Source organism: Crocuta crocuta, unplaced genomic scaffold (assembly GCF_008692635.1).
Source record: "Crocuta crocuta isolate KB4526 unplaced genomic scaffold, BGI_CrCroc_1.0 scaffold64, whole genome shotgun sequence".
Lineage (NCBI taxonomy): Eukaryota > Metazoa > Chordata > Mammalia > Carnivora > Hyaenidae > Crocuta > Crocuta crocuta.
The window spans coordinates 1,342,535-1,370,154 of record NW_027530640.1 but is presented as its reverse complement, the minus strand read 5'-3'; the positions used below and the strand labels follow the sequence as shown (position 1 = coordinate 1,370,154).

The 27,620-nt window shown below is 43.3% G+C and overlaps 1 protein-coding gene across 1 annotated transcript in view; it reads right to left on the bottom strand.

The window, feature by feature from the left end:
• MEGF10 (multiple EGF like domains 10) overlaps positions 1-27,620 on the bottom strand; it is a 124,718-nt gene that overhangs the window by 8,210 nt on the left and 88,888 nt on the right. The window contains exons 12-19 of the mRNA XM_077768911.1: positions 25,907-26,009; positions 12,786-12,932; positions 11,476-11,610; positions 10,797-10,925; positions 8,517-8,645; positions 5,279-5,407; positions 3,011-3,139; positions 943-1,179 (exon numbers count right to left, since the gene is read on the bottom strand). Coding sequence (XP_077625037.1) covers positions 943-1,179; positions 3,011-3,139; positions 5,279-5,407; positions 8,517-8,645; positions 10,797-10,925; positions 11,476-11,610; positions 12,786-12,932; positions 25,907-26,009 — 1,138 coding nt within the window. The remainder of the gene's footprint in view (positions 1-942; positions 1,180-3,010; positions 3,140-5,278; positions 5,408-8,516; positions 8,646-10,796; positions 10,926-11,475; positions 11,611-12,785; positions 12,933-25,906; positions 26,010-27,620) is intronic.

The window sequence follows — 27,620 nt, the reverse complement described above, 5'->3', positions numbered from 1 at the left end:
TTGAGACTTATGCACCTGGAAAGCCACTGCTTTGAAACTACTTCCGTTGTAACTTTCTACTTTTTTTTAAAGACAGTTAAGCTCTTGTCATAATATTCTGTGCTGGAAATGCACTATTGAGTAAATCAGCTGTTTTGTGTATTCCCCTCAGAATCAGTGTATTTATAAATATGTAACCCACCTGAAACCGTGCAATGATTGCCCAAAATAATAAATTATTAAGTGGTCAAGTTTACACGGTTACTTCTGATGGATGAGTGGGTCACATAAAAATCTACCTTTATGGAGACGTGTGACAGGAAGATTCTAAAGAGTTTTCTTAATGAACGACTTTGGTTTTTGCTAATACCACAAAACTGTTTCTTATGTAACTTGGTTGCCATGCACTTAATGATTTGTATGAGCCCAGCAACAGGTTAGAAGGCACCATGTTAAGAACCCAAGGCCAGAGACAGAAGATCTGGTCATGATACCTGACCTGCTCCATGACTTTGCCAAAATTATGGGCACCTCCTTCTCTCCACTTCCTATCCCTGACATACGACAAAAACTTAGATGTCCAGTAAAGCTTCCACCAGGCTGAAATTCCCTAAGTCTAAAGCAACCTCCGGTATACCTGGGTGGCTCAGTCAGTTAAGCACCCAACTTCAGCTCAGGTCATAATCTCACAGTTCGTGGGTTCGAGCCCCGTGTCAGCCTCTGTGCTGACAGCTCGGAGCCTGGAGCCTGGAGCCTGCTTCAGATTCTCCCTCTCTCTCCCTCAGAAAACCCTCCCCTGCTCTCTCTCTCTTTCTCTCAGAAATAAATTGTTTAAAAAACATTAAAAATAAAAAGGAATGTTACACATTTAGTTTAGAAATAGCAGCCAAACACCCAGCTGCAAAGACCCAGGATGAAATCTTACTTTCCGTGGAGTAGCATGGCTCCAGGGACCCGTCTCACCTGAAATGGCATAGTCTGCATTCATGACCCTCAGAGCAGGGGTGTAGGTAACTGCTGGCATGCTCGATTCTTTTCCCTTCTGCTTCTGTCTGTAGATAACAAACAACGCCAGGAGGAAGAGAACAACCAGCACCAGGATGATGATGCCGACGATGGCCCCAATCTGGTAGGAATCCGCGGGGAGAGCCGTGCTGGTTCTGCTCAAGCTGTTCAGGTTGCCGACGATTATAACACCAGCTGGCCGAAGGAAAGGAAGAGATCTGGGTAAGGACGACAGCGTGCCAGATAAATGTTCACACTCTATTTACAAAATTGTCCCACCGTTCCAGTGGCTGAGTGTCTCAGTTTGTGAAATATTAATTCAGAAACTTTTGGAAACAGCAGGAAGGAAACACAAACATTCTTCATTTACAGATGCTGTTGGCTTGTCTGTGCCCAGAAAATGGCTGCGCTAAGCCTCAAAAATGAGACCGGATTTCCTGAACCCTAAGACTCCACAGTAGGGTTAAGGAAAGTCTCACACACTTCAGATTAAATGCTTAGACTAGAGCAGGAATTCACTAGTGGTAACGATTTATCTGTTTTTTTTTTAAACCAGGCTTTATTTATTATGCAGCAGTAAGCTTATGAAGGGCTAACTGCTACATGTCTCAATTGCCTAACCTAATTTTATGTCTATGTCTATCCTCAGCACTTTTTTTTTTTTTTAATGTTTATTCAGTTTTGAGAGAGGGAGAGACAGAGAACAAGAGAGGGAAGGGCAGAGAGAGAATCCGAAGCAGGCTCCAGGCTGCTATCAGCACAGAGCCTGACGCAGGGCTTGAATCCACGAACCACGAGATCATGACCTGAGTGGAAGTCACTTAATCAACTGAGCCACCCAGGCATCTCAGTATTTCTCTTTTTAAAAATCTTTTTGAGAGTGTGTACACAGGTTTGCCCCCTCCCCCCCAAACATGTACAAACAGGAGAGAGGAGCAAAGAGAGAATCTTAAGCAGGATCCCCATCCAGCATGGAGCTCAATGTGGGGCTCGATCTCAAGAACTCGATCATGACCCGACCCCAAATCAAGAGTCAGATGCTTAACCAACTAAGCCGCATAGGCACCCTCATCCTCAACATTTCTAAGAATAATTTTCATTCCAAGGATAACTCCTTTAAATTTACTCAAGAGAAATGGAAGTATATATCCATACAGAGACTCGATACACTATTGTTCATAATAGCTTTATCTATAACAGCAAAAACTGGAAACAATCTAAATCTCCACGTATAGGTGAATCAGTAAACAAATGACTATATATCCATGCAAAGGAATACTACTTAGCAATAAAAAGAACTGAAGTATGGATTTATTCAGCAACATGGTTCGATCTCAGAATCATTATGCTGAGCAAACAAAAGCAGACAAAAAGGGTACAGAGTGATTCTATTTACACAAAACCCTAAGCCATACAAATGCATCTGTCATTACAGAAATTAGATGAGTGATTGCCGGAGGCCACGGGGGCAGTGGTGGCAGAGAAGGGCATGAGGTAACATGGGGGGTGCATGCATGTATTCATGATCTTTATTGTGGTTGTGGTTCACCGGTATATATGTCTATCAGATTGTATCAGGTTATATACTTTATGGTGTACATACGTCTTGTATATGTATGTATATACATGCATGTGTGTGTATATTCAGATAGTATAATGGTATACATGCATTGCTTTTTATAGGTTACTTATATCTCAGTCAAGTTTTATTGTAGTTACATCTATAAAAACATTCGTAGGCACAGCGGGAAATTCATAAGCTTTGGAATCCGACACACCCGGCATCTAAGCCCCGACATACATATACATATAGCCATGCATTACAGATTAGCCATAGCACTCTGGGCGAATTACTCACCCTCTCTGAGCTTTACCTTCCTCACCCGTAGGACAGCAACAACAAGGCATCCATCTGGCAACTAAATAACCAGCTATACCTTGCAGAGCAGGTGCAAGTACTGACTCTTGCCTGGAACGTGGAGGTTCCACAATTTGAGGTGGTAAGATCACTCACTAGTGTCCTTACCTTGATCACATCGTGCTCCTTTCCAGCCTGGGCTGCAGTAACAGGTCCCAGTGATATGGTCGCAGGTGGAGTTGTTCAGGCAGTCACATATCTGGCGACAGCCATAGCCATATGTTCCTGCAGGGCACTCTGAGACGGAGATGAAAGTCCAATGTAAGTCATCCAGCCTCGGAGATCTGGGGCAAGGCTGTCTCTTACGATATGAACCTGTATATCCAAGTGCAGCCCTTCCAGGGGATCCTCATGCAGGGAGAACCACCCAGGAAGTCCTAGAGCTGGCCAGAATTCTGTCTCAGGGGAATCAGGGCCATGTGGCACAAGGCCAGAGACGGAGCTCCTTGGTGCAGCTCCTGACTCTGGCAGCTTCTATGTACCCACTTCCCTGATAGGTAAGTTGAGAGTCTGTAGAACCCAACGGAACTGACGAAGATGATCAGCAGGGTCAAGCTGAGATGACCCCACCAGGCAAAACCGTGAGACAAAAGACTGAGGAGTATAAACAAGAGATGCATCCTTGAGAACATGAGCGTTTTACTGAAGAGTCAAAGATCTTCCAAACGGCACATTCCGACTCGGATTAGCTGGGACCAGGGACAAGGGAAGGGCAAGTTTTGTTCGTTTTCTGGGTAAGAACTTCATTTGCCATAGAGTGGCCTGAAATTTGGACGTGCAGGTTGAAGCCTGAGAGACTAAAATAGTGAGATTTTTATGATGCGCTCTTCATAAGAGTTGAGTATGAATTTCAAAGAAGAGTGGAGTCATGTCAAATCCAAAACTCATCACCAAATACTGATGTTTTTTATAAAGTGAGCAGCAGGGGGCAATGTACTGTTATTATTGCAATCCTCTGTCACAGTGTTTCTGTTTACAAATGAGCATCAGGAGGTTTCCAAAAATAGGGTTACTTTAATTTGATGTTCAAAGTAATCACGGAAGCACTTAAGCAGCTTTTATTTAATAAGACCATAACTGGTCTGGCATTCAAGTGAAAGTCAGCTTAGAGCCAGTTCTGATTTTGTGTATGTGCACATATGTTTAGACATTTACACACAGACACACACACACATTATTTACATATATGTGTATGCGGGAAACTGTATGACTCGGTACATGTTTCAGGATGAAGTGAATTGCAGTAAAAAATTCAAACTGGGCCATCTACTTCCAGCCTGATTCCTGGAGGTCACTCCTGTTGTATTTACTAGAAAGGAAGATACGCAAACATTATTTCAAGGGTTTAGCACACAAGACTGAGACAACCTGGCTGGTCCAGGGGTGTGCTGTGAGGGGCTGCTGGGGTGGAGGGAAGGCGATGGTTTATTGCCAAAGTCCTGTCATGCTGACCTGCCTCCTGGGCCACAGTGCTCCCACAGCCTTGTAATCTTTGCAAGCGTCCTTGCCATGAGCGCCCCCTCTGGTAAGCAAGAACGCTCCTGCCCCTCTCCTGTCCTCTGATAAAAGAGTGAGCCCCATACAGCTCTAAGACCCTATTTATTCATCCTGAATATTGAATGAAAGTCACAGAGGGAAGGAACAATAGACTACTTTGAAATACTTGGTCTGAAACGAACTGTCTTATAACCCTGCGGACGCAAAGCCGTAGGCGTGGAAATGGTAAAACAAGGCTGCGTAATTCCAACAGAGCATATTCTTCGAGAATGGGAATTTTACAACAAAAATTCGAAGGCAACATATTGTCTGGAAGGCTGTAAAGCCCGAGATGCGCAGTTGCTAGGGGAAACCGGAGAAAAGTACTACCTAGCAAAGGTTGTCGGAAGGGGGGCGACGTTTGCATGGACCACGTTACACAGCCTCAGGGGCGCTGGGAGCCCACCTGCCTTTTGTGCACTTAGCCTGGCCCCAGAGAAGGCACTCTCCAGGGTGTGACCCGGCTCTGCCTCTGCCGCGAAGAAAACCCGACTGGCTCGTAAAGCCTTTGAGCAGCCACGTTCCAAAAATAAGCAGCAGAGTTAGAGAGAGCCAGGGTGAACAGATGGAAAACTTGAATTCTGTCTTCCTCCTTGGGGCCACACCCCCTCCACCCAGAGTGCTGATTACTTACCCAGAAGGTTTGGGGAAAAGACAGCCAGCAAGGACCCCAAGGTGGCCAGGTCTCTGGGTGGGTCACGGTCAACAGTGCTGGTAAGTGACCAGCCATCGGTTCAAACAACTGAAAAGTTGCAGGTTCTGCCTTAATATGTTCACATATGTAGGAAAACGGACTCTCGGGGAAAATGCCACCTACACATGTCACACTCTCATACTTACTCTGTTCACAGTGCTTCCCCATGAACCCAGTGCGGCACGTACACTGCCCGGAGATGTGGTCACAGTCAGCTCCATTTTGACACTGGCATATCAGCGCACAGTCCTTTCCGTAAAACCCCAGAGGACATCCTGTGCAGGAGGGAAAGACAGCAGAGTCAGGAGGCTGCCGGGGAAAAACACAGCTCTCGTTTCCCACTGTTTGTGTTTAAACCTGAAGGATGCTTGGCCGCTGGAGAGCGAATAAAGACAGTAACGCGGATCTCAGCTTATCACAAAGGCTTCTTTGAAGTCCCAAGATGGGGCTCTTGCAAGGAGGTCCTAATTCATGAGCCGTTTTCACCGTGACTGGTACTCCTGGAGACAAGGCTCCTGTCTTCTCACAAAGCATGCCACGAGCCCCACGGAAGTATGGGGGCATTTCCTTGCATTCTGTCACCGAACTGCTAGACTCCTGAACCCAAATGCCATGGACGGAAATGAGTATTATGTACTAAAATTACCCGTATGCTTTTACTTATAGCACAGAACGTCTCTGAGTCTGCGACTAGCCCTGTCCACTGTATCTGTCACTAACTTAGATTACATCTCCTTCACCAAAGATGTGTAGTAGAATGCTAAACTCACACACACACACACACACACACACACACACACACACACACACAAAACATCTATACTTCATAGGTACTTTATTTTTAAAAAGTAATAAACCTAACACTTCTGTACAATTTTCTGGACCCAGATCTCTTGGCTGAGGACATGCACAAGCCTGTGTGGGACCAGCAGCTGCCCTGCAAGGGTGTGGGCTCTCTGGCATAAGGCAAACTTCAATACAGGCTGTTTGTACAGCTATTTCTAAGTGTCCCATGTGGATTTTTATTTTCTCTTTTTCTAATAGAGGTTTTAACAAAAGTTCAGCTTCCCAGAAAGAGAAGCAGAGCACAAATGCCAGCATGCAATAACAGCTGCCATTGCCACGTATTTATTTAGCACCTAATCGATGCCAGGTGCTTTCCGTGCGTCCTCTCATTGAATCTTCACCGTAACACAGACACAGAGACGGGTGTTCCTACCTATAGCTGGGAGCTCAGCCCCGAGCACCCTAAGTCACATAGCCAGCAAATGGCAGGCTGGCAAGACCACGAGATAAATGCCGGCAAGTCTGGCTCCACACCCCATGTTCTTCCCACTTTCTTATGCTCTGCCCATTTGAAAAGGTCCACTCATTAAAGTAGACCCTAATTTTACAATGATAAATAATAATATATAAGTAATTTTCTCTAAAGGGCTCTCTATATATACAATCTTAGCAGCATATGCCAGAGACAAGCTCTCTACCTACCAATGCACCCTTTTGAATAATGGCTCAAGGTCTACACCTGCCTCCAGAAAGTTTCAAAACACTTGCTTAACCTATTCTCTAGGTTTTCTAAATAGTGTTAAACAAGAGTTGCCCAATTTTTTTATTAAAAAATTTTTTAATGTTTATTTATTGTTGAAAGAGAGAGAGAGAAAAGGGAAGGGGCAGAGAGAGGGGGAGACACAGAATCCAAAGTGGCCTCCCAACTCTGAGCTGTCAGCACAGAACCCCACGCAGGGCTTGAACTCTTGAACCACAAGATCATGAATTGAGCCGAAGTCGAATGCTTAACTGACTGAGCTACCCAGGTGCCCACCTAATTTTTATTTTAAGATTTTGTTTTTAAGTGATCTCTACACCCAACATTGGGCTTGAACTGAAGACTCTGAGATCAAGAGTCACATGCTTTAATGACTGAGCCAGCCAGGCACTCCAAGAATTGCCTAACTTCTGACCTACTTTTCTTTCTCAGCTCATTTCTAGGATTTAAACGTACATATTAAGATTAAAACAGGATAAATTATATATTATTGGGGCACATGAGGGCTCAGTCGGTCAAGCGTCCAACTCTCTCGATTTTGGCTCAAGTCATGATCTCAGTCATAGGATCGAGCCTGGTGTCGGGCTCAGCCCGGAGCATGGAGCTGCTTGGTGGTCTCCCTCTCCCTCTCTCTCTGTCCTTCCTCTGCTTGTGCTCTCTCTCTTTCTCAAAATAAATAAATCAGCTTAAAACAATGATATATTATTATTGATAACCATCATTCGTGTCTTCCCCTGCTGTCTCGTTGACTCATTTGAAAGCAAGAGGATAGGGAAGCATCTTTTTTCCCTGACCGTGCTGAGCTGTGGACAGTTTTGCACATCATAGGCTATGATGGTAGAAACCTCCCAGAAGAAGAAATGGTCGGGACACTATGGGATATAAAATGGAAAAAAGAATGAGTGGTTCTTAAAGCATGATCCCAAACTGGCATCACCATGCGGAAAGTTGTCCGCAATGTGAATTCGCAGGTCCCGCCCCAGACCCAGTGAATCACACAGTCTGGGAGCAGGGCCAGCCGTCTGTGTTTATCTCGCCACCTGGGTGACTGACGCTCACTCGAGTTTGAGAACCACGGAACACACTCTTCTCTAGGAGCACACGTGACATTGGGGAGCGACACTTGTCATCTTCGCCACCTTTCCAGTCACAGTCACTTATCCCCACCGTTGAGCTATTGGAATAAATGACAGGGTGTACATCCATGTAATCCTCACCCCAGTTTGAACAATTATATACAACATTTTCATCACCCTCCATGCACCTTCCTTATCAATAATCCTAACAGAGCTATTCATTTGTTCTTGATCTTCATATAAAAGGAATCACAGGGGCACCTGGGTGACTCAGTCAGTTAAGTGAGCTCACGGATTGTGGGTTCAAGCCGCACATGGGGCTCTCTGCTGTCAGCACGGAGCCCCTCTCTCTCTGTCCCACCCCACTCACATGCTCTCTCTCTCAAAAATAAATAAAAACATTAAAAAAAGGAATCATACTACAAAAGCGTGTATGTATATCTGTACACAGATACATGTTTATATAAATGATAGGGAGTTTGGTGCATTTAAACAGGGTCTGGTCAAAGGAGAGTGAGGCACCCCGTCACACACAGCCCCGCACTACCTCAGTGTCCTGCTATGACATACAGGCAGAAAACTTGGAACGTGACGGCTCATAACCACCCAGAGACAGTTGGACATCTAGTGGTCCCGGGGGAGATGAAACAACACTCCAATGCCAGGAACCCTGGGTGAGCTTGGCTTGTGCATGCAAAGGGCGAGGCTTGGTCCCCCTTGGGTGTGGCTCCCCTTGGTGAGCCTGGAAGGCTCGTCACTTACTCTGAGTGCAGTACAGCCCCGTCCAGCCAGGAGTGCATTTACATTCCCCATCATAGGCGCTGCAGAAGGCCCCGTTGTGACAGTTGCACGTGTGGATGCAGTTTGGGCCCCAGTGGGCAGGTGGACAAGCTGAAACCACAGCACACATGGAGAGTTTTGTTAGAGCCCGGGGACCAGCGCCCAGCAGAGGGACCTCTGTCCTCCTGCCCACCTCCTTGCAAATGGAAGGTTAGCGGCGTGCATCAGGACTAAAAGCACGGTGCTCCCATTCTGACGAATACCCAGATGGCAGTGCTGACCGCAACAGCAACCATCATTACTGCCACTGTATTCACGGACAGCCTGCAGAGCGAGGCAGGCAGCACAAAAATCATCTCCAGTTTCTAGATTCACATTGAGCTCCTATGTGCCCAGCACTGTTGTAGACACAGAAGAGACAGCAGAGGACCAGACAAGGTCCTGACCACCCTTTGAAACCTTATACAGTAAAACCTTGGTTTGCAAGCATAATTCATTCCAGAAACATGCTTGTAGTCCAAAGCACCTGTATATGAAGGAGCATTTCAAGAACCATTGGCTACGTTGTGGTCGTGTGACATTTGGCATCGTGCGCTACTTGAATTGCAAGACATTGCTCGTTTGTCAAGTTACACTTTTATTAGAAATGTTTGCTCACCTTGCAGAAGACCTGGAGAGCAAGACACCTGCAATCCCGGATTTTATTCTATTTTAGCAAGAGAGGCGGGCAGGCAAACCAAACAACCTACCAGCCAGCCAAATGAAAAAACAGTAAGTACTACGAGGAAAAATAAAACAGGGCAACGGGGGACATGAATGACCAAGGCTGCTCCTTCAGGGAAGGCTTCCCTGAGGAGAGGACATTTAAGCAGAGATAAGATGGGCAAAATGATAGGACTCAAGAAAAACTAAGGGATCTGGTGTCATGTAATTCATACACTTGTCATTCTGCTCCGGAGTTGTCTCTAGAAACTTGTTTAAATTATACCTAAGAAGTGGTTTACTCAGGGCACCTGGGTGGCTCAGTCGGTTAAGTGTCCAACTTCAGCTCAGGTCACGATCTCATGGTTCGTGGGTTCAAGCTCCATGTTGGGCTCTGTGCTAACAGCTCAGAGCCTGGAGCCTGTTTCAGATTCTGTGTCTCCCCCTCTCTCTGACCCTCCCCTGCTCACGCTGTCTCTCTCTCTCTCTCTCTCTCTCTCAGAAATAAATAAAACATTAAAAAAAGAAGAAGAAGAACTGGTTTACTCATGAAAACTCTTAGTGGGATGAAGCAAAAAATAATAAAAGGAAATTATTGGAGGGTCACTGCCCATTTAAGAGCAATAAGAGCTTCAGATAAAGTATCTGTGAAATAATGTAATATTATGGGGTAAAATTATTTGATTTACAAAAAACAAACACGCAAAAAAACACAAAAAAAACCTTTTCACTTATGCTAATGCTTAAGTGTCCAACTTTAGCTCATGTCATGATCTCACAGTTCGTGGTTTCAAGCCCCATGTCAGGCTCTGTGCTGACAGCTCAGAGCCTGAAGCCTGCTTCAGATTCTGTGTCTCCCTCTCTCTCTGCTCCTCCCCAACTTGCACTCTGTCTCTCTCTCTCTCCCAAAAATAAATAAACATTAAAAAAATTTTTTAAAGAATAAACTTGCTTAAAATGAGGATCACCACTGTATCTACATGGGAAGATGGATGTTAGCAGAACCAGGTGATCATTTCCAAACAAAAAGAGATCAAACCATTATGCCATACACCTTAAGAGTATACAGTGATGCATGCTAATTACTTCTCAATAAAACTGGAGGAAAAGAAAGGAGGGCCGTCTACAATTTGGTTACCCAGTAGGGAATATGGCTCAATAAAGATAGTAAGTCTGAAGTAAGAAAAAAATAGAAAAAAAATTCTCCTGAAATTGCATATTTTGCCCAAGAACAAGGGAAAAATGACAGCTGACATTCAAGGTCTGAAATTAAACCTAGAATGGATTTCCCGAGTCCAATACCCTCATTTTACCGATTAAGAGTTAGTGAAAAGTGAATCAGCAAAATGCTACCCATTTAGGTTTTTTCCAAGATATTATTTGGATTTCACATAGGAACATTGCATAGAACTCTCAATGGGGGAAAGCCATTTAAAAATTAGAGTAATGCATATTATAATTATACATATATTATTTCTTGATTATAGCAACACTCTTACTTCAATCATAAAGAATTTGAAAACCAATGAATATCAATGGTTGTTCCTAACTAAGACTTACGTTGAGAGCAGTCGCTGCCAATCCAACCCGGGTAACACTGACAAGATCTGTCAATGGGGTTACAGGTTCCATTGTTGGTACAGGTACAAACTCCTGCACAGTTTTTCCCAAATCTGCCGCTCGGACACACTGTGAATAAGTTGTAGGTCAGTAACGCACAGTTACATCTCATCGCATGGAACTCTAGCATCTTGGACAGAAAACAGCTTTTAAAGCCACCAGCCCAGCAGCCCAGCTGCCCGTTTAGTAGCTGCCTCCACTCAGCAGCACCCGTTGACTTGAATGGGCTCATTTTTAGAAACACATGAAGCCAAAAATTCTCATTAAGGCATCACAAACCAGGAGACATCATCACATTTCTAGAAATCTGACTTCATGGCTTCTCGCTCAGGGAGTCCAAACCCTTCCTTATATTGATTTTTCATGAGAGGCTGTTTCCAATTAAAACCGAAGAGCAGCACAGCTCAGAGAACAGAGAGGTTCTGCTGCAGAGGCAAGCCCGCTTTTCCAAGGCTCCTCGTCATCTCTGCAGAAGCTGCAGAAAGGCACACCAGAAGGCATCGAGAGCTGGTGGCTGAAAACATGTCCTCGGTGAAGCCCGAGAGGAAGCCTGAGAACACACTGCATGGGGTCTGCCCATCACCGCACACCTCCCGCAAGCACTGTGTGCCTTAGTTACCTTCATTGCAGAGGGCACCTGTGAAGCCAGGCAGACAGTCGCACAGGCCCGTGATGTGGTGACAGGGCCCGCTGCTGTGCACACACTGCGGACATGTCTGGCTGCAGCGATGCCCATAAAAACCGGGGGAACAGACTGAAAATAGAATGGAAATCGACAGTTATCTTTCCTGAGACGTCTTCCTCTCAAATTCTGCATTGGGATCTAGGTGGAAGTTTGGGGCAAAAAAAGTTTTTTTTATTTAACGATACTGAGAATTTTCCAAGTCTAAAACAGGCACCAAAGGAAGAAGGGTACTCTTTAATAATGAAAAGAAATCACTAAACTGAATTGCTGGAGGGCAGGCAAATGTCTCAGTCCTCTTTATTTTCTCATTTATGGTCCCAATTAACTTGAGGCACGGCACAGAACAGGGGCCTGAAGAATTTTTGTTGAACAAATAAAACGAAAGGAAATAAAATTCTAAAATCGAATAAGGCCAAATAAATACTCTAAAGCCATGTCTTGATCCTTTTTTCTTTAAGAGTCATTACTGGCAATAAATAGATCTATGGTCAGAATTAAAAGATTGTTCCTCCTCAGCATGGTCCAGATTAATGACTATGATTGAGAAGTGAGCAAGCAAAATGCTACATAATTAGGTTCTCAAGATATTACTTGGACAAATGCATACAGCTTTTACTGAAAAAAAAAAAGTAATCTAAAAATTAGGATAATGTATCTTAGAGCCATATATTCTTTTCTTGATTACATTTACTAAAAGATTTAGTAAAATCTTATGGATCCCTTTTTCTCTTAAAAATCCCATTAACCAATGTCAACAGCCCCCATTTTTAACTCTGCAATTCCATTTCCCCCACAGCACTGGCTGTGAGACTACTAGCAAGACGTATGACTTGCCGCAAGGCTTGGCTGATGTTGACTTCTGGTAATTGAGGTAAGGCCAATGCCAAAATTGCTGAATCAAATATTTACAGGTCAATGGATTTCTGGAACACCATTTGCAAGATTTAAGGCAGGATCAAGAAACATATCCTGACGATGATGCCAATGAGGCATTGAAATCATTATGGGGAAGGAAAGGCTAAAGCCCCATCTGTTAGGCTCGTCCTGAAGGTTGAAACGAATAAAGCTCTCGGGCAGTGCTATCAAGGACAGCTCCCCAAGCGACGGGAAGACCTATTAGAGTCTCCTCCCCACTCCACTGCAACAGAACAGCACCAGGAACTGAGGTGCGGGACAGAGACAATAAATCTGCACGTGGTAACTGAGCAGGGAAGGCAGACATTTCCACCTAACGAGACACTTACTTCTCTGACACGTGGTGCCTCGGAACCCCGGTGCACACTCACAGATGCCATCATCCGGGGAGCATGAAGCCCCGTTTTTGCAGTAGCAGGGCAGAGAGCAGTTGGGGCCCCAGCGGCCCTCCGCACACACGCTGTCACAGTGGACACCTGAAATAACGCACACGGGCAAGGCTGAGTAAGAGGCAGTGGGGGCTGGCGCCTCTGGGACACAAAGTCTCAGATGAGGAGGAGGGAGAGGAAGAGGAAGGCCACGGTATCGAGTTGGGTTATCCACGAGCGGGAGGGCATAAGGTTCACTTACAGAATTCACTTACAGACATCAGTACATCATCATATGCTGGGTAATCATGTATCGTATCATCATAACATTAAAAATCCCAGGACATTTTCTACCAAGTCTTAAAAGAGCAAGAATAAAACACCTTTGTTATACTGATTTTTCTTTTTTATATATACATAATTTAATGTCAAGTTAGTGATTTTTCTTTTTTAGAAGGACAAAGCAAATGGGAAGCCCAAGGGCTCTGTCTATTAAAGGCAAAATTTATCAAAAATACTTTTATCAGCAAGCCCTAAGCAACTTCCTTCTTCCCCCATCCTTTATCTTTACAGAAAAGCAAACAAAGCTGTAAAAAAGAAAAGACAAGTAAAAAGTGGTTAAATTGTTTTACGTAAAGAAAACTCTCCCCCGGGAGCAAACACCATCTTAAAAACACTTTGATGATAGGGGTGCCTGGGTGGCTCAGTTGGTTGAGTGTCTGACTTCGGATCAGGGCATGAGCTCGGGGTTTGTGGCTTTGAGCCCCACGCTGGGCTTTGTGCTGACAGCTCGGACCTTGGAGCCTGCTTTGGATTTTGTGCCTCCCTCTCTCTCTGCCCCTCCCCAGCTCCTTCTCTCTCTCTCTCTCTCTCAAAAATAAACATTTAAAAATTTAAAAAAGAAATAAAGAAAAAACATGTCGATGCTACATTGTACAGGATGGAAAGATACGCTAATCTGGGCCACTAAATTCCTCTTTAAGAATTTAATCTGGCACTGGGCAGGCAAGGGCAGAATATCACAACTGATCTTATTTACAGCTGTTGTCTAAGTTATTGATTATTAGGATACTATATGTAGGTGTTTAGCTCTCACCCCAGAGACAGACACTCTAGAGTTGCTCATGAATGAACAAATGCCTAAGGAAAACACAAGAGGAAAAGCAGAGTCACAAAAATAAAAATAAAACCAGGTTTTATTTGAGGTAAATAGAAGACTCTTTGGGAAGTTTGTATCTGAAATACAAGAGGAGCCTCTTTCTCGTAAGTCAGGATTACCACCCCTCTCCCGCCCCCCCACGACTCAAAGACCTGCTCTTTGCATTGAGAAGCAATGAGTTATAATTAGTAGTGAGCTGGCGACTACTGGCTTCAGACCAAGTGAAAACGCAGTTAAGAACAAGCACGCACGCACTTAGGGATTCCAGAATGCTGTCACCACCCGGCACCAAGGAGGCTGAGAAAGCCGTGTTTTGTATTACAGTTTTTGCTTCGCAACTGATGAGAAGAAAAATTACCGTGGCCCAAACCTTAAAACAGAGGCAGCCCCAAACCATAAGATGAACATCGCTAACCGGTACCGTCATTTCTGCTGAGCCATAACTCCACTTTTGACTTTTCCCGTGCTCCCCCTTCTGAAAATCCCCCACATGGTAAAGGCTGTTAAGTAGGCATGAAAGCTTACAGACTTCATTGTGCCTAGATTGAACCAACAAAAGACTATTATTTTAGCTTGCACTGTGGGCTGAAGAAGGAGATCAGACCTGTTGGAAGCAGATTGGGGTTTAAGTATCTTCCCTATAGAATAAAATATGGAATTTTGGCCTCCTGTCATTTTTGTTTCTTGAGTTCAGACACATCCTATCTTTTCTTTTTCTTTTCAAATCTCTTTTGAAAAGCTGAGGCAGAGTTACAAAATGCTATGCTTACCAAATGTGATTCACCAGCTAGAGAGTTGTGTCTGGTGTTTGGGCTCACAGCACATGAGGCAGAGCGTTTATTAAAGGAGTAAACCACTTAAAAGTTTGTTTTGTGAACTTCCAGGAAGTACCAACAAGGGTAATCTGTTACAGGCTTCACTCTCTTTTCAAATTTCAGGTCCTGAGCTCTGACCAGGGGCTAGGGCTTATGTAATGGCAGCTAAGATGGAGACTCTTGCCTGACAGATATTCAGACAAATCTGGCCATTTTGGTCTGGAGCCACCCATGCAAATCCCAGTAAGGACTTTGGAGAAGTGGAAGCTGAGAATCATCCTGAAAATTAGTCCTCATTTTTGGCACATTTTTGTGAGGTGGGAGCTTGAGGAACGGGGGTTTTAGCTTTTATGGTGATTTGGTTCCTCAGCTACTTGCCAAATCTCTCCATCACATTGAGTTAATGCAGCTAAGTCAGAATGGAGTACACTTTAGGTCAACATTATCTGCTGCTTTTTTACATTATAGAGTATCATAATTTATATGTGACTTAGCACATTCTCAATCAGAGCATGTTAAGAAAACTGACCCCAGCGCAGACTGACAAATATGAATAAAGTGATCCTTTATTTCATATCTGAGTCCTCTTCCCTAATAGGTTTATCCAGCTGGATAGCATAGCCATCTGTCATAATCAACTTTATCGAGGTAATTTTCATAGAGTAACAAGGCCCACGATATAGCAAGGAGATCCATTACAATGATACACTTGTTTCATATGATTTACCCGTGATTTCATTTCCAGAGAATCGCAGGGAATTTTAGAGATCATCTATCAAATCTTCTGTCTCTAATCATAGAAGCATATTATAGCAGAACCAAGCTTACTTTTAAAAATCTTTTATTTCAGGATTGCAAATAATTCTTTCCTTTGAAAGTAAGTTATGGTAATTCTATGACAAACTTCCTCTAAAAATTCACTCGCTTTTTTTTTTCTCTGTCAACAGTAAAATGAGTCATCATTTTTCAGAAATTAATGCCTAATCTATTTGTAGACAAACATAAAGTATGCCTCAGGGGGTAATTCTAGAAAAAAGCATGAAGCTGCATTTTTCCCTCTTCCTGTCCTATTTTCTCCTATTGCTGCTTCTCCCCATCAGAACTCTGTGCCCTTCTATTATCTTTCCTTTCATCTTATAGTCAGGAAAAGGTAAGGTAAATTGATTACTGTTGAGTTGTTCCCTTCTCTATAGAATACTAATATTTTAAGAGAATATACATGTGAGAAGCCCAAGAAATAAATCTCTAATTGTGAAATATCAGGCAGTGAGGCTCACAGAAGGGTTACCTGGGTAAGTGCTTCTCTATGTCACACTAGGTATATGGCTACTGATGTGACCTCTATGTAAGGCTAACCCTTCAGTAAAACTTTTTTCAGGATAGGGAATTATAAGTTTGCTTTAACCTGTGTGTGTGTGTGTGTGTGTGTGTGTGTGTGTGTGTGTGTGTGTGTTATTCCTGAATTATTCCCATTGATCTCATCCCGATCTTTGCAAACTTTGCTGGAGTCCTACAAGACATTTTTCTGTTTCCTTTTGCATCACAGACAGACAAGAGAATTCAACTTAATCAACACTCAAGGGATCCATTGGCTCTTGGCTTGCTGATGATAAGATCTCTAATAAAGAACTTCAACTCTAGAATGATAATGGCTCCAGAACAGACACACATAAATCTGCCTTGGGATCACAGTCAGAAAAGGAGAGAGCTTGTGAAGGTGGAGAAGGGTTCGAAGCTAATGGAATGGTGGGTGCAAGGCTCAGAAGCCCAAAGAAGCGTGTGGAAATTGAGGCAGCTGAAACTTGGGTGGGACGAACAGGAGAGGTATTGGGGCAGCCAGGCGGTGGTCACATACACAAAGCCAAGAACACCACACTGTGGAGCGTGAGCTTCCCCCTTGGGGTTGACAAGGACCAAATGGACAATTAAGCAGGAGAAGCACATAACTGAATTCGTGGTTTGCAGGAGGGCAGAAGACAGTTTGAGGATGACGAGTCTGGAAGAAACAAGACTGTCAGGTGGCCGTCTGGGGTTATCCAGGTAAAATAAACACATAAACATGACAAGGTTTTAAACTAAGTCAATGGGCAGTTGGGAGTCAGGGGAGAATATATCCCACAGAAATGCATGAGAGAATGGAGATGAAAGATCTATGCCTGCACTGGCTCCTCCCGGCCCTATAGTCTGCACAGGGAAATGAATGAATTCTAGCAGCTCCAGAAAAAAGAGATGGTGGGTGTTTTTGTTCACCACAGTGTCCAGCACATGGAGGTTGTTAAAGATTTGTTGAATGAATCAAGAAGCAAAGTCTCTCTTTCCAACATGATATTCAGAACCATTTCCAGCTGGGAGGAGCAACCATATAATTCTTTCTTTCTCTAAACAAGTGATGAGAGGCACGTGCAGACCAGTAAACACAGCATATTTATATTTTGTATGCCTAAAGTGGTGACCTTTCCCACTGAAGGTGATGGCAATGTCCGGCTTGCTGATTTTTGAGAAGATATACCTTCATCAGCTCAGGTCTGTGGTTTTTAATGCAAGCCCAGATTACAAGGCAATCAAAGAATTATGGAGGCACCTTGAGGAAATTCTTTTGGGATGTTTATCAAAGAAGAGATACAGGCTCTAATAGGAATTACTTCAGGAAACAACTCCCTAACGCATTTGGAAGAGGGGACAAAATGGGAAGGGGGGATCTTTAAATTTGCAAAGATCTCCACTTCAATGGAAGCATTTTTTCCCCTGATAAACGTTCTAATGCTGATAAGGCGATCTGTGAGGGACTGTTTTTGCCAGGAATGAGGACAAAGAACTCTTTGATAGCCTTCCCAAGTTGCTAGGCAATGGCTGAATGATCGTGATAAACTTCAGCTAAGCAGCTCTAAAGAAATGTTCGTGCATTTCATGCCTGATGCATTATGCCAGCAGCCTCAGTGTGAAACCAGCATTCACTAGGCATTTGTGATTGCATGAATGCGGTAAAATAAATCATCTGGGGTGTCATTACTTCTCCCTCTCAGAGATAGAACCCAAACGCCTCGTCTTGCTAATTGTGCGTATTCCTGAGGCCAGTACTGCTGCACTCTTTGGGGCATTAGTGAGCGAGGGACATGTTTCAATTCGATGTCTGGTTCCTGAGCAACAAGCTATTAAACATCTATTAGAGGGAAGATAGAGATTTGTTAATAATAATTGGGCTTCATGACTATAGAAGAGGAGAGCCACAGTATAGAGTCATAACACTTTTTCTGTTTTTCTAAATCCTCTCGCTAACTAAGTGCAGGCTTACTGGTGGTGTAGAGACATTATTCACAGGCATGTCCACCTTGCCCACGCAGGGTCTGCCCTGAGAGGACGTGAATTTCTGCAGGCCAGGAGCTGGCAACGCTTCCCCTTCATGCTCCCAGCACCCAGCACCATGACTGCATGCAACTTGGAGACCATCAACACGTGGTTGTTAAGTCAAATCTGTCTTTTGGATACTATGACTTTTAAAGATGGATTATAAAAGGATCTGCTTTACAGAGATGACCAAGTTGAAAAAGATGTACTGATAAGTCGTACAAATCATCAATGTGTGCATTTGCAGCTGCAAGTCAAAAACACCAGAGAGCATGACCTACGTCAGGCTGGACCTGGATAAAAGTAAACAGAACAGACTGTAGGTAGATGGAGGGCCCTCGGAGCTCTGTTTTTTTCTGCAGCCTTTCTTTGGGGAAGGCAAGCCTCTTCCTTCTCCACTCTCAGCCCAGAGACCCTACATTCTGCTTTTATAGGACTCCCCACAAAACTACATAGACAGACATAAATGCTGGATAAATACTGTCCACCCTTTAATACCCTGCTTGATTGGATGCATGCATGTTAATTAAAGCTCATTTGCACTTGAACTTGCACTTTTATGTCACTGCATAAAGAAACGTAGGTTCCCACTCCCCCCGACTTATTATAACTCAGGCATCACTAAAGCCACAGGAGAGATCACTTTGGGACAGATCAGTAGCTAACGTAGCAGTTCACAGACTCATCTGGTCAAACTTAAGTGTTTGGGGAAACTCACAGAAGGGGTGGTCCTCCTGGAGAGGGGCTGAGAGTGCCTACTTGTGCTTGCTGGGGAGAGCATTAAAGCTGGACTCTTCTCCTAAATGTGCCTGCAGGATTTTTCCTCTTTCTAATGCCCCCACTCCTGGCTGGGCTCCGATAAGCACCCCACCTCTCTCCCTGTTCCCTGTGCCCCTCCTCACCCTCCTACGTGGTGCCAGTCCCTCTCTCTTTCTCACAACTTCTAGAGGTTGATCTGGCGTCTTAGTCTTAATCTCTTTTCTCTTAGTTTAGCATTTAACTTTTTTTTTCCGGTTTGAACGCATCCCTAAGCCTTTTGTCACTGGTTATGAGGCTTCTGTCACAGAAATGCTTCCTGGGACCCTCACCTCTTCTATAGTGAAAGTAAAAATGCATGGCAGAGGCCACTCTACAGACTGGTAACTGTCACTGCATGGGCCACTGGTGCAACTTTTTTTAAAGTAGGCTTCACACCCAGTGCAGAGTCCAACACAGAGCATGAACTCACAACCCTAAGCTCAAGACCTGAGGTGGGATCAAAAGTCGGATGCATAACCAACTGGGCCACCCAGGTGCCCCACTTGTGAGATGACAAATGAGGCCACGAAGTAAGGTTGTGCAGGCTGTACACTTCACAAGAGCCTCTGGCCACAGGGCTAAGTGAGGGCAGAAATCCCACTTGCCCTCCACCTGCCAAGAACTACATCCTGAAGGATTTCCAAACCTTCTCCAAATTTGTGCAAAAGGTGTTTTATGGGCTGGCAGTGGCTCCGCCCTCCTCACTCACCCTCCAGATCGTCATTCAGTAGGTGTGAGGTGGGGACAGGGGATACACAAGTTAAAAAGTTCCCAGGTGACAGTGATCTTAGCCAGAGATGGGAACCAGGCTGGGGACAGCATATGTTCCCACAGAGCTGGAACGAAATCTTGATTGGCTATAATACTCAGGAAAGAGGTGTTCTGGCTGACTGAAGTCGGTGCAGAAAGGAAAATACTTTATAAAGCGTATTACTTTACTACTCTGGAACTATATAAACATATACACACACACACACACACACACAACTAATTACATTTCATTGACATCTGGAACTTGAGAATAATTATTTGAAAAGCCAATCTCACTTTATAGCAGTGTGTGTGTGTGTGTGTGTGTGTGTGTGTGTGTGTGTGTGTGTAGAGGTATGGGAGAAGGAGCCCAGGACACAGCCCATGTTTTGGATAGTGTTTCATTTTCCCCATTTTTTTTTTTACTACAATCTCCCTCTTTTTGGTAAAGTAGTCAATGGGATAAAAATATCCATATATTAAGGTTTTAAATAACTACACATAACAAAAGTGCTTTTCTTTTTTTAATGGTACATTTCTCTTGGAAATAGTATGTGGGATGTCAGATGCAGCTTTTGCTTTGGGTAATCTGTATGGCAGTACATTCTTGAAAACCTTTTTTTATAACCAGGTAAAATGGAAATATCAATGATAGAGTGTGAGTTCCTTTAAGAGAAAAAGCCAATCAAACATTAAAAATGAGGGCAAAGTCATGAGGATTGGTGGATGGACCCTACTGCGAGAAGGCAAGTAGATTTCCTTAGGTTAACATCTTATTTCCTCAATTTAGGTGTGTCAGTTTCTTCAGAAAGAGGGATAAAGCTCTCGAAAGCCTTATCTCTGGCTTGAAACACAGAGGACTGATGAGCAACTCCCCACGATGTCCTCAGTGACCCAGGCACTGTTGGTGACTTTGTCTTCTTCTTGACTTGGTCAGGGGAAGACCCTAGGTCCCTGTGTTAACTGCATTGAAGCCCCACTATTAATCCACACATGACTGCCTTGTCCAGTGACTCAATATCACATCTAAAGCAATCTTGGCAACAGGGAGAAGAGGAACCTGAATCATTTACTTACCTAGGCTCATGTTGTTTATCTCACCCTGCATCTGGAATCCAAATGAAAAGCAAGGCATTCTTTATGTTCAGAAACATTCTTTTGAGGTACTTACTCAAAAGCACGTTTGTTGAGAAAATAATTCTGGGTCTACCTAGAAATGGTATTCTATGTAAATAACACAGAGTCTACTCTTCCTTCCCTTTGGGAAAATAAAGCAATTCTTGGTGTAACTGGAGGGTGCTTTCCAGAGTCTGAGTAACCTTCTTTTCCCCTATGTACGTTTGCTTATACGAATGTGTTTTGGGAATATGTGGGATGACTTCTCTTTAAAAAAAAAGTCTCAGAGCAGTCATAGATCCTCACGGATCAACAACTTACACAGAAGATCCAGAGAAATGAGACACTGGGGCCATGAGGCAAAGAGACAGTGGGGCAACCAGCCACAGATGGACAGAGTATTACAAGATTATGCTGTGTGACAACGTCGCTGCATTCCCACAGGAGCTCCATAGGTCTAAGGCCAGATGGGATCATTTGTCTTACCCCATGACCCAGACTGTGGAATGTAACAAACACATTTTCTGGCTGGCTTCAGGCCAAATCATATCTCCTGCTTTTTTCATATAGACTAGAGTATGCCTTTCACAGTCTGGCTCTAAATCATCAAAGCAGGTAGATACTTGAGCAGGGACCGGTGTGTTCAGGAACACCTCACTCTTCCTCTACAGTCATAAAACAAAAGTGTATTTGGTGGAGCATGGTCCAAACCAGATGACGGGACCTCTCTGTTAGAAAAGGTCTGAATTTGCCAGGGGGTTCAAAATGCTACGTGACCTCATTGTGGTCACAGAGAACTTGGTACTGGTCATTCTATTGGAGAATGTCAAGAACCCTAGGGAAGTCACAAAATCTGGTTTATTCCCTAGAGCAATGTAGTTGTAGCACTGAGTAAGTGAAGCTCCACAGAAACATGGGGAGGTGGGATTTCACACTGTGAAGTCAGAGTTATCTTAGCTTTTGCAAGTCAAGGAGAAACTAGAAGGTGAGGGAGTCCTTGGGTCTGTGGGTAACTCCTTCTGACAGAAAAAGTCAATTATGCCAGCCTTGGTCTGTTTTCCAAGGTGGCTCCCAGACACTACAAATCAGGCCTATGACAGTTCATCTCAGTTTACTCCCGTCAGAAGCCACAGTAGCTCTCAACAAATTCCAAAGGACTGAGAAACGCCGGTGAAGAGGTTACTGGCGACACTCTCTGTTCAAGGATGTGAAGATATGTACTGTCAAGTTGGTAATACTCCTCACATTGATCTATAAACTCAGTCTTCATTAAATCAACCTTGTTCCTCCACAGGAATTGACATGCTGGCCCTAAAATTCATAGAGAAGTTCAAAGGACCCAGCATAGCCCAACGCAATCTTGAAAAAGAAGGCCAAAGTTGGAGGACTCACACTTCCCGCATTTTGAAACTTTCTACAAAGTTATAATAATCAAAACAACATGGTACTGGCAGAAGGATAGACATATGTATCAATGGAATAGAAGTGAGAGTCCAGACATAAATACTGATGTTTGATAAGGGTATCAAGATGGTGAGGGTGAAGCAGAAGAAGAATGATCTTCTCAATACACAATGCTGGAACAATTAGACATCAGGAAGCAAAAGGAGGAGGTTCAGCCCTTACCTCAAGCCATATATACAAACAAACTCAAAATGGATCAAAGACCTAAATGTAAAAGCTAAAGCTCTGAAATGTTTATACACAGGCACAAATCTTTGTGACCTGGACTAGATGATTATTTCTTACATTTGACACCAAAAGCACAAGCAACAAAAGAAAAAAACAAACAAGCTGAACATCATCAAATAAAAACTTTTCTATGGAAACAGACACCATGAAGAAAGTGAAAAAGTAACATGCAGAATGAGAGGAAATAATTGCAAATCTGATGGGAAATATGCAGATAAAATATATAAAGAAATATTACAACTCAGTTACAAAAAGACAAATGACCCAATTAAAAAATAAGCAAAGGATCTGAATAGACACTTTTACAAATATGATATACAGGTGGCCAAAACGAAATCCAAAGATGCTTAACATCATCACTTATTAGGAAAATGCAAATCAAAAACTCAACGAAATAACATTTCACGGCACTCGGATGGCTATAATCAAAAAGACAGATAATAAAATGTTTTGGTGAGTATACAGAAGCCTCTTACATTACTGGTGGGAAGGTAAAATAGTGCAGCTTCTTTGAAAACCAATGTAGCAATTCCTCAAAAGTTTAACTTAGCATTATCACACAACCCAGCAATCTGACCCCTAAATATATACCAACTCTAAACACATCCACACAAAACTTGTACTACGTTCATAACAGCATTATCCAAAAGAGCCAGACAGTGGAAAAACCCAAATGTCCATCACTTATGAATGTGCAAATAAAATGTGGTCTACCCGTACCATGGACTATTAGCCAGCACTCAAAAGGAATGAAAGAATGATATCTGTTCCAAAATTAATGAACCTTGAAAACAGCCAAGAGAGGGAAGCCAGTCACCAAAGACCACATATTGCATGAATCCATACAATAGCAGAAAAGGCAAACCTATAGAGACAGAAAATCAGTGGTCTCCCAGGATGTAGAGAAGGGGGACAGGTTGTCTAGTGGTGAGTTGGGGGTAAATGGAGAATGACTTCTAATAAGTATCAATGGGGTTTCTTTAAGAACTGACAAAAATCTAAAAATGATCATGATGATGGTTGTACAACTCTTTGAATATATGAAAAACCACTGAATTATACAATTTAAATAGGTGAAGTCTACGGTATATCTTTCTGTCTCTGCCTCTGCCTCCCTCTCTCTCTCTCCCTATATGTATATAGAGGTAATAAATAGCAACCTCTTCATATATACATCTTCTCTCTCTCCCTATGTACACACACACACACACACACACACACACACACACACACACAGAAAGAGGTTGCTGCTTATCAGCATTTATCACCAGGTCCTGTCATAAAATTTTCAGAAGTTCTCATCCAGGCTCTGAATTAATCTCAGCCTAACTGCCCCGTGCCCAGAACTTTCTGGAAGAAGTCTGTGTATATCAGAGGGCTCAGTAATTAAGAGAGCTGGAGAGGCAGTGGGGGAGCAATGGTGCAAATCCCCTCTCTCACATTTACTGCCCCTGCAGCCTTGATCAAGCCACTCAGCTTCTTGGTGCCTCAGTTTCTTTGTCTGTAAAAGGACAGAAACATATTTCCTACCTCACAGAGCTGCTGTGAGCCTGCAGTAAACCATTCAATAAGGACTACTTGTTATTTTTCTGTTCCTCCTTTTATGCATTTTTGCTAAAAGGTAAGACCCTTCTAACTCCATAATTTCTAAATGTCACATCTCTGGTATCGAGGCATAAGACACTCCTCCTTCTCAAAACATGAACCATCACTAATGAGGACACCTGGCATATGACTACCAATTTCTCTTTTAGCAGAGAAGTTAAAAAACTATGTTGGAAAGTACTGAAGCATCACCAATAGGGAGACAGTTCTGCCCCACAAATCTCCCTCTCTTCTCTAAATATAGACACAAATATATTTATTTGCTTTTTTAAAATTTTCTTTTTTAATGTTTTCAACTTAAACTTAAAAATTTTTTTTAATGTTTTATTTATTTCTGAGAGAGAGAGAGAGAGAGAGACAGCGTAAGAGCAGGGGAGGGTCAGAGAGAGAGAGACACAGAATCTGAAACAGGCCCCAGGCTCTGAGCTAGCTGTCAGCACAGAGCCTGATGCAGGGCTCGAACCCACGAACTGTGAGATCATGACCTGAGCCAAAGTAGGACGCTCAACCGACTGAGCCAACCAGGCGCCCCAGACACCAATATATTTAGATACAAGTACAACACATATAGATACACACACACACACACACACACACACACACACACACACACACACGACTTCGAGTGAGAATTTTAAAAGAGAGTTTTGGTTCACTTACCTACCTCTGGTCCCCAGTTACCCAGTACTTCACTCTCCACTGTCACATTAGCAATCAACATTTTATTTTACTTTCAGAAGAAATGCTCACAAATATACCCAGTCCATTCACCCCAACATTCAACACTTTTCTTGGTGCACTCCCATTTGTAATTTTGCTAGATAAGCTTTTAAAATTCTATTCATATTTTAGAGTTTTGTTTTCATTTTTGTTTTACAAAATAGGCTTGACTTGATGGAAGAAACAGAAAAGCAGGATCTCGGTTTGCTTGGACATTTAGTACCCTCTCCCAAGTCTGTTGATCATGAGCAAAAACATTCTTCTTCTTCCAACACCATCATTAGTTTGATAAACTTCCTGGCTGGAACCATGAAGCCATATTAATAAGGAGAAACTTCGACCTTGTGGTTACAAAACTGGCACTCAATAGTATAAGGAATTTTTATGACTTAGTATTGTCATAAGAAATAGTTTTAAAGCTTTTGTGTCTAGCAATGAATATTTTAATACTTGCATATTAACCACATTAATATTAATATTTAACACTTTTGCCTCACCAAGGTGAACTTAGTTATATTCTTGTGGTTGATTTCAATAATCCTTCCTCAAGGCTCAAAAATACCACAGAAGCCTTGGTAAACCCTTCATAGCAAAAAACATTTTCCCCCTCTTGCTGGTCTAAATTGTGACAGTTGGATCTTCCATTGAGGCTCAAGAGAACTGCTCCTCTATGTTTCAACAAGAATTCATTCGGGGTGCCTGCGTGGCTCAGTCGGTTAAGCGTCTGAGTTCAGCTCAGGTCATGATCTCATGGTTTGGGAGTTTGAGCCCCGTGTTGGGCTCTCTGCGGTCAGCACAGAGCCTGAAGCCTGCTTCGGATCCTCTGTCGCCATCTTTTCCTGCCCCTCCCCCTCCTCTCTCTCTTTCTCTCCCAAAAATAAAACATTTATAAAAAAAAGAAGTCATTCCCAGATAACAGATTAATTTGTCCTTCTTGGGTAAAAACATGGCAGTTTACTGGAGGCTTTACTCTTTTTTCTTCTCTAAAAAGTTAACCTGTGTGCATTTCTGCAAAGTAGCAAGGAAGAACGCCAGGTGTTAACTGGTATGTTTCCCGATTTAAGTAGTGGTCCTGGGCTCACCTGACCATCCAGGGAGGCAGCGACAGTGGCCCGTGGTGGAGTGGCAGCCGTCCGCATGGCTGCAGTCACAGCGTTCCGCACAGTTCAGCCCATACGTGCCATCCTGCGTGGGAGACGGCAATGAGGTCATGGAAATCCACAAGGAGAGACAACAGGGACCTCACTCAGCAACTTCAGATCCAGGACCTCCTTTCTCAAATACCTCTCAGCAACATGCATTATAATCACCTCTTTCCATGTCTTCTCAGACCCCCCAGTGGAGGTGGCAGTGTTTTTAAATCACTCAAACTATAGTTTGTGTCTAACATGATGGTCGGTCCTATCAATGGTGAAACCAACTGTGCCACTAGGCTGATTAGGCACATATGCAAATATATGTGAATATGGTAATTCATTAAGAGAGTCTCTTTATCTTATCCTAAGCCACCACTCATAAAAGTGTTTTTTTTTTTTTTTTTTGTTACAAATAGTTTATTGTCAAATCAGTTTCCACATAACACTCAGTGCTCATCCCCACAAGTGTCCTCCTCCATGCCCATCATAAAAGTATTTTCTTTTGGGGAACCTGGGTGGCTCAGTTGGTGAAGCACCTGCCTTCAGCTCAAGTCATGATCTCACAGCCCATGAGTTTGAGCCCCACGACGGGCTCTGTGCAGACAACTCAGAGCCTGGAGGCTGCTTTAGATTCTGTGTCTCCCTCCCTCTATGCCCCTCCCCCATTCATGTTCTGTCGCTCCCTCAAAAATAAATAAACATTAAAAATTTTTTTAAAACAATTTTCTTTTGCTCCTAAAGATTTTTATAAAGTAGTTCAGGGCCCCTTATAAGGCATGCTACTCGATAGTGGAAAGGGGGGACCCTGACTCACATAAAGAAGCTCTAAAATTAAAAGGAAATTGGGGGTCCTGGGTGGCTTAGTCAGTTAGACGTCCGACTCAGTTTCAGCACAGGTCATGATCTCACAAGTCGTAAGTTTGAGCCCCACATCAGGCTCTGTGCTGGCACCATGGAGCCTGCTTGGGATTCTCTCTCTCTCTCTCTCTCTCTCTCCCTCTCTCTCTCAACCCCTCTCTCTCTACCTCTCCCCTGCTTGCACGCACACACACTACCCCTCAAAATAAATAAACATTTAAAAATAAATAAAATTAAAAGAAAATCATTGTGCTAGTTGAATTAAGTTCATTTCACAAACTGCCAAGGCGCTACAAAGAACTGTGAGGAGAAATGAAAATCTCCTGTTACTTTTCTTACTTAATATCCTCCTCTCCTTGAAGAAGTCTAAACAACATGAGTATTCTGATTTGGCCCACCAGAAGGCTGGGGTACTTGTTGGCACATACTGCTCTCTGGTCCGTTCCCAGGCCTTACTGTTTTCACATGCGCATCAGTTTAGGTCCAAGAGAAACAAAACTCTTTGTGAATGTGATCATTTAGCCCATGGGAGGAGCTTTGCATATACAAGCCTTGTCCTTTCAGGCCAGATCCCGATGAACAGAGGAAGGTTACTATAAACCTTCAGGGGCTTCATTACCAAGGGCAAAGAACCTGAGAACCAGCATAAAATAGGCTTTGGGTGTTTGGCAGCAGAATAATTTGTCTAGAACTTACTAAAATAAAAATTAGGTCCCACTGAGGTTTGCTGGGGCCCCACGGCATTTAGCTTTGCTACCATTGAGCCACTTAAACCATTATCAGGCTTCACTGAATTTTCTAA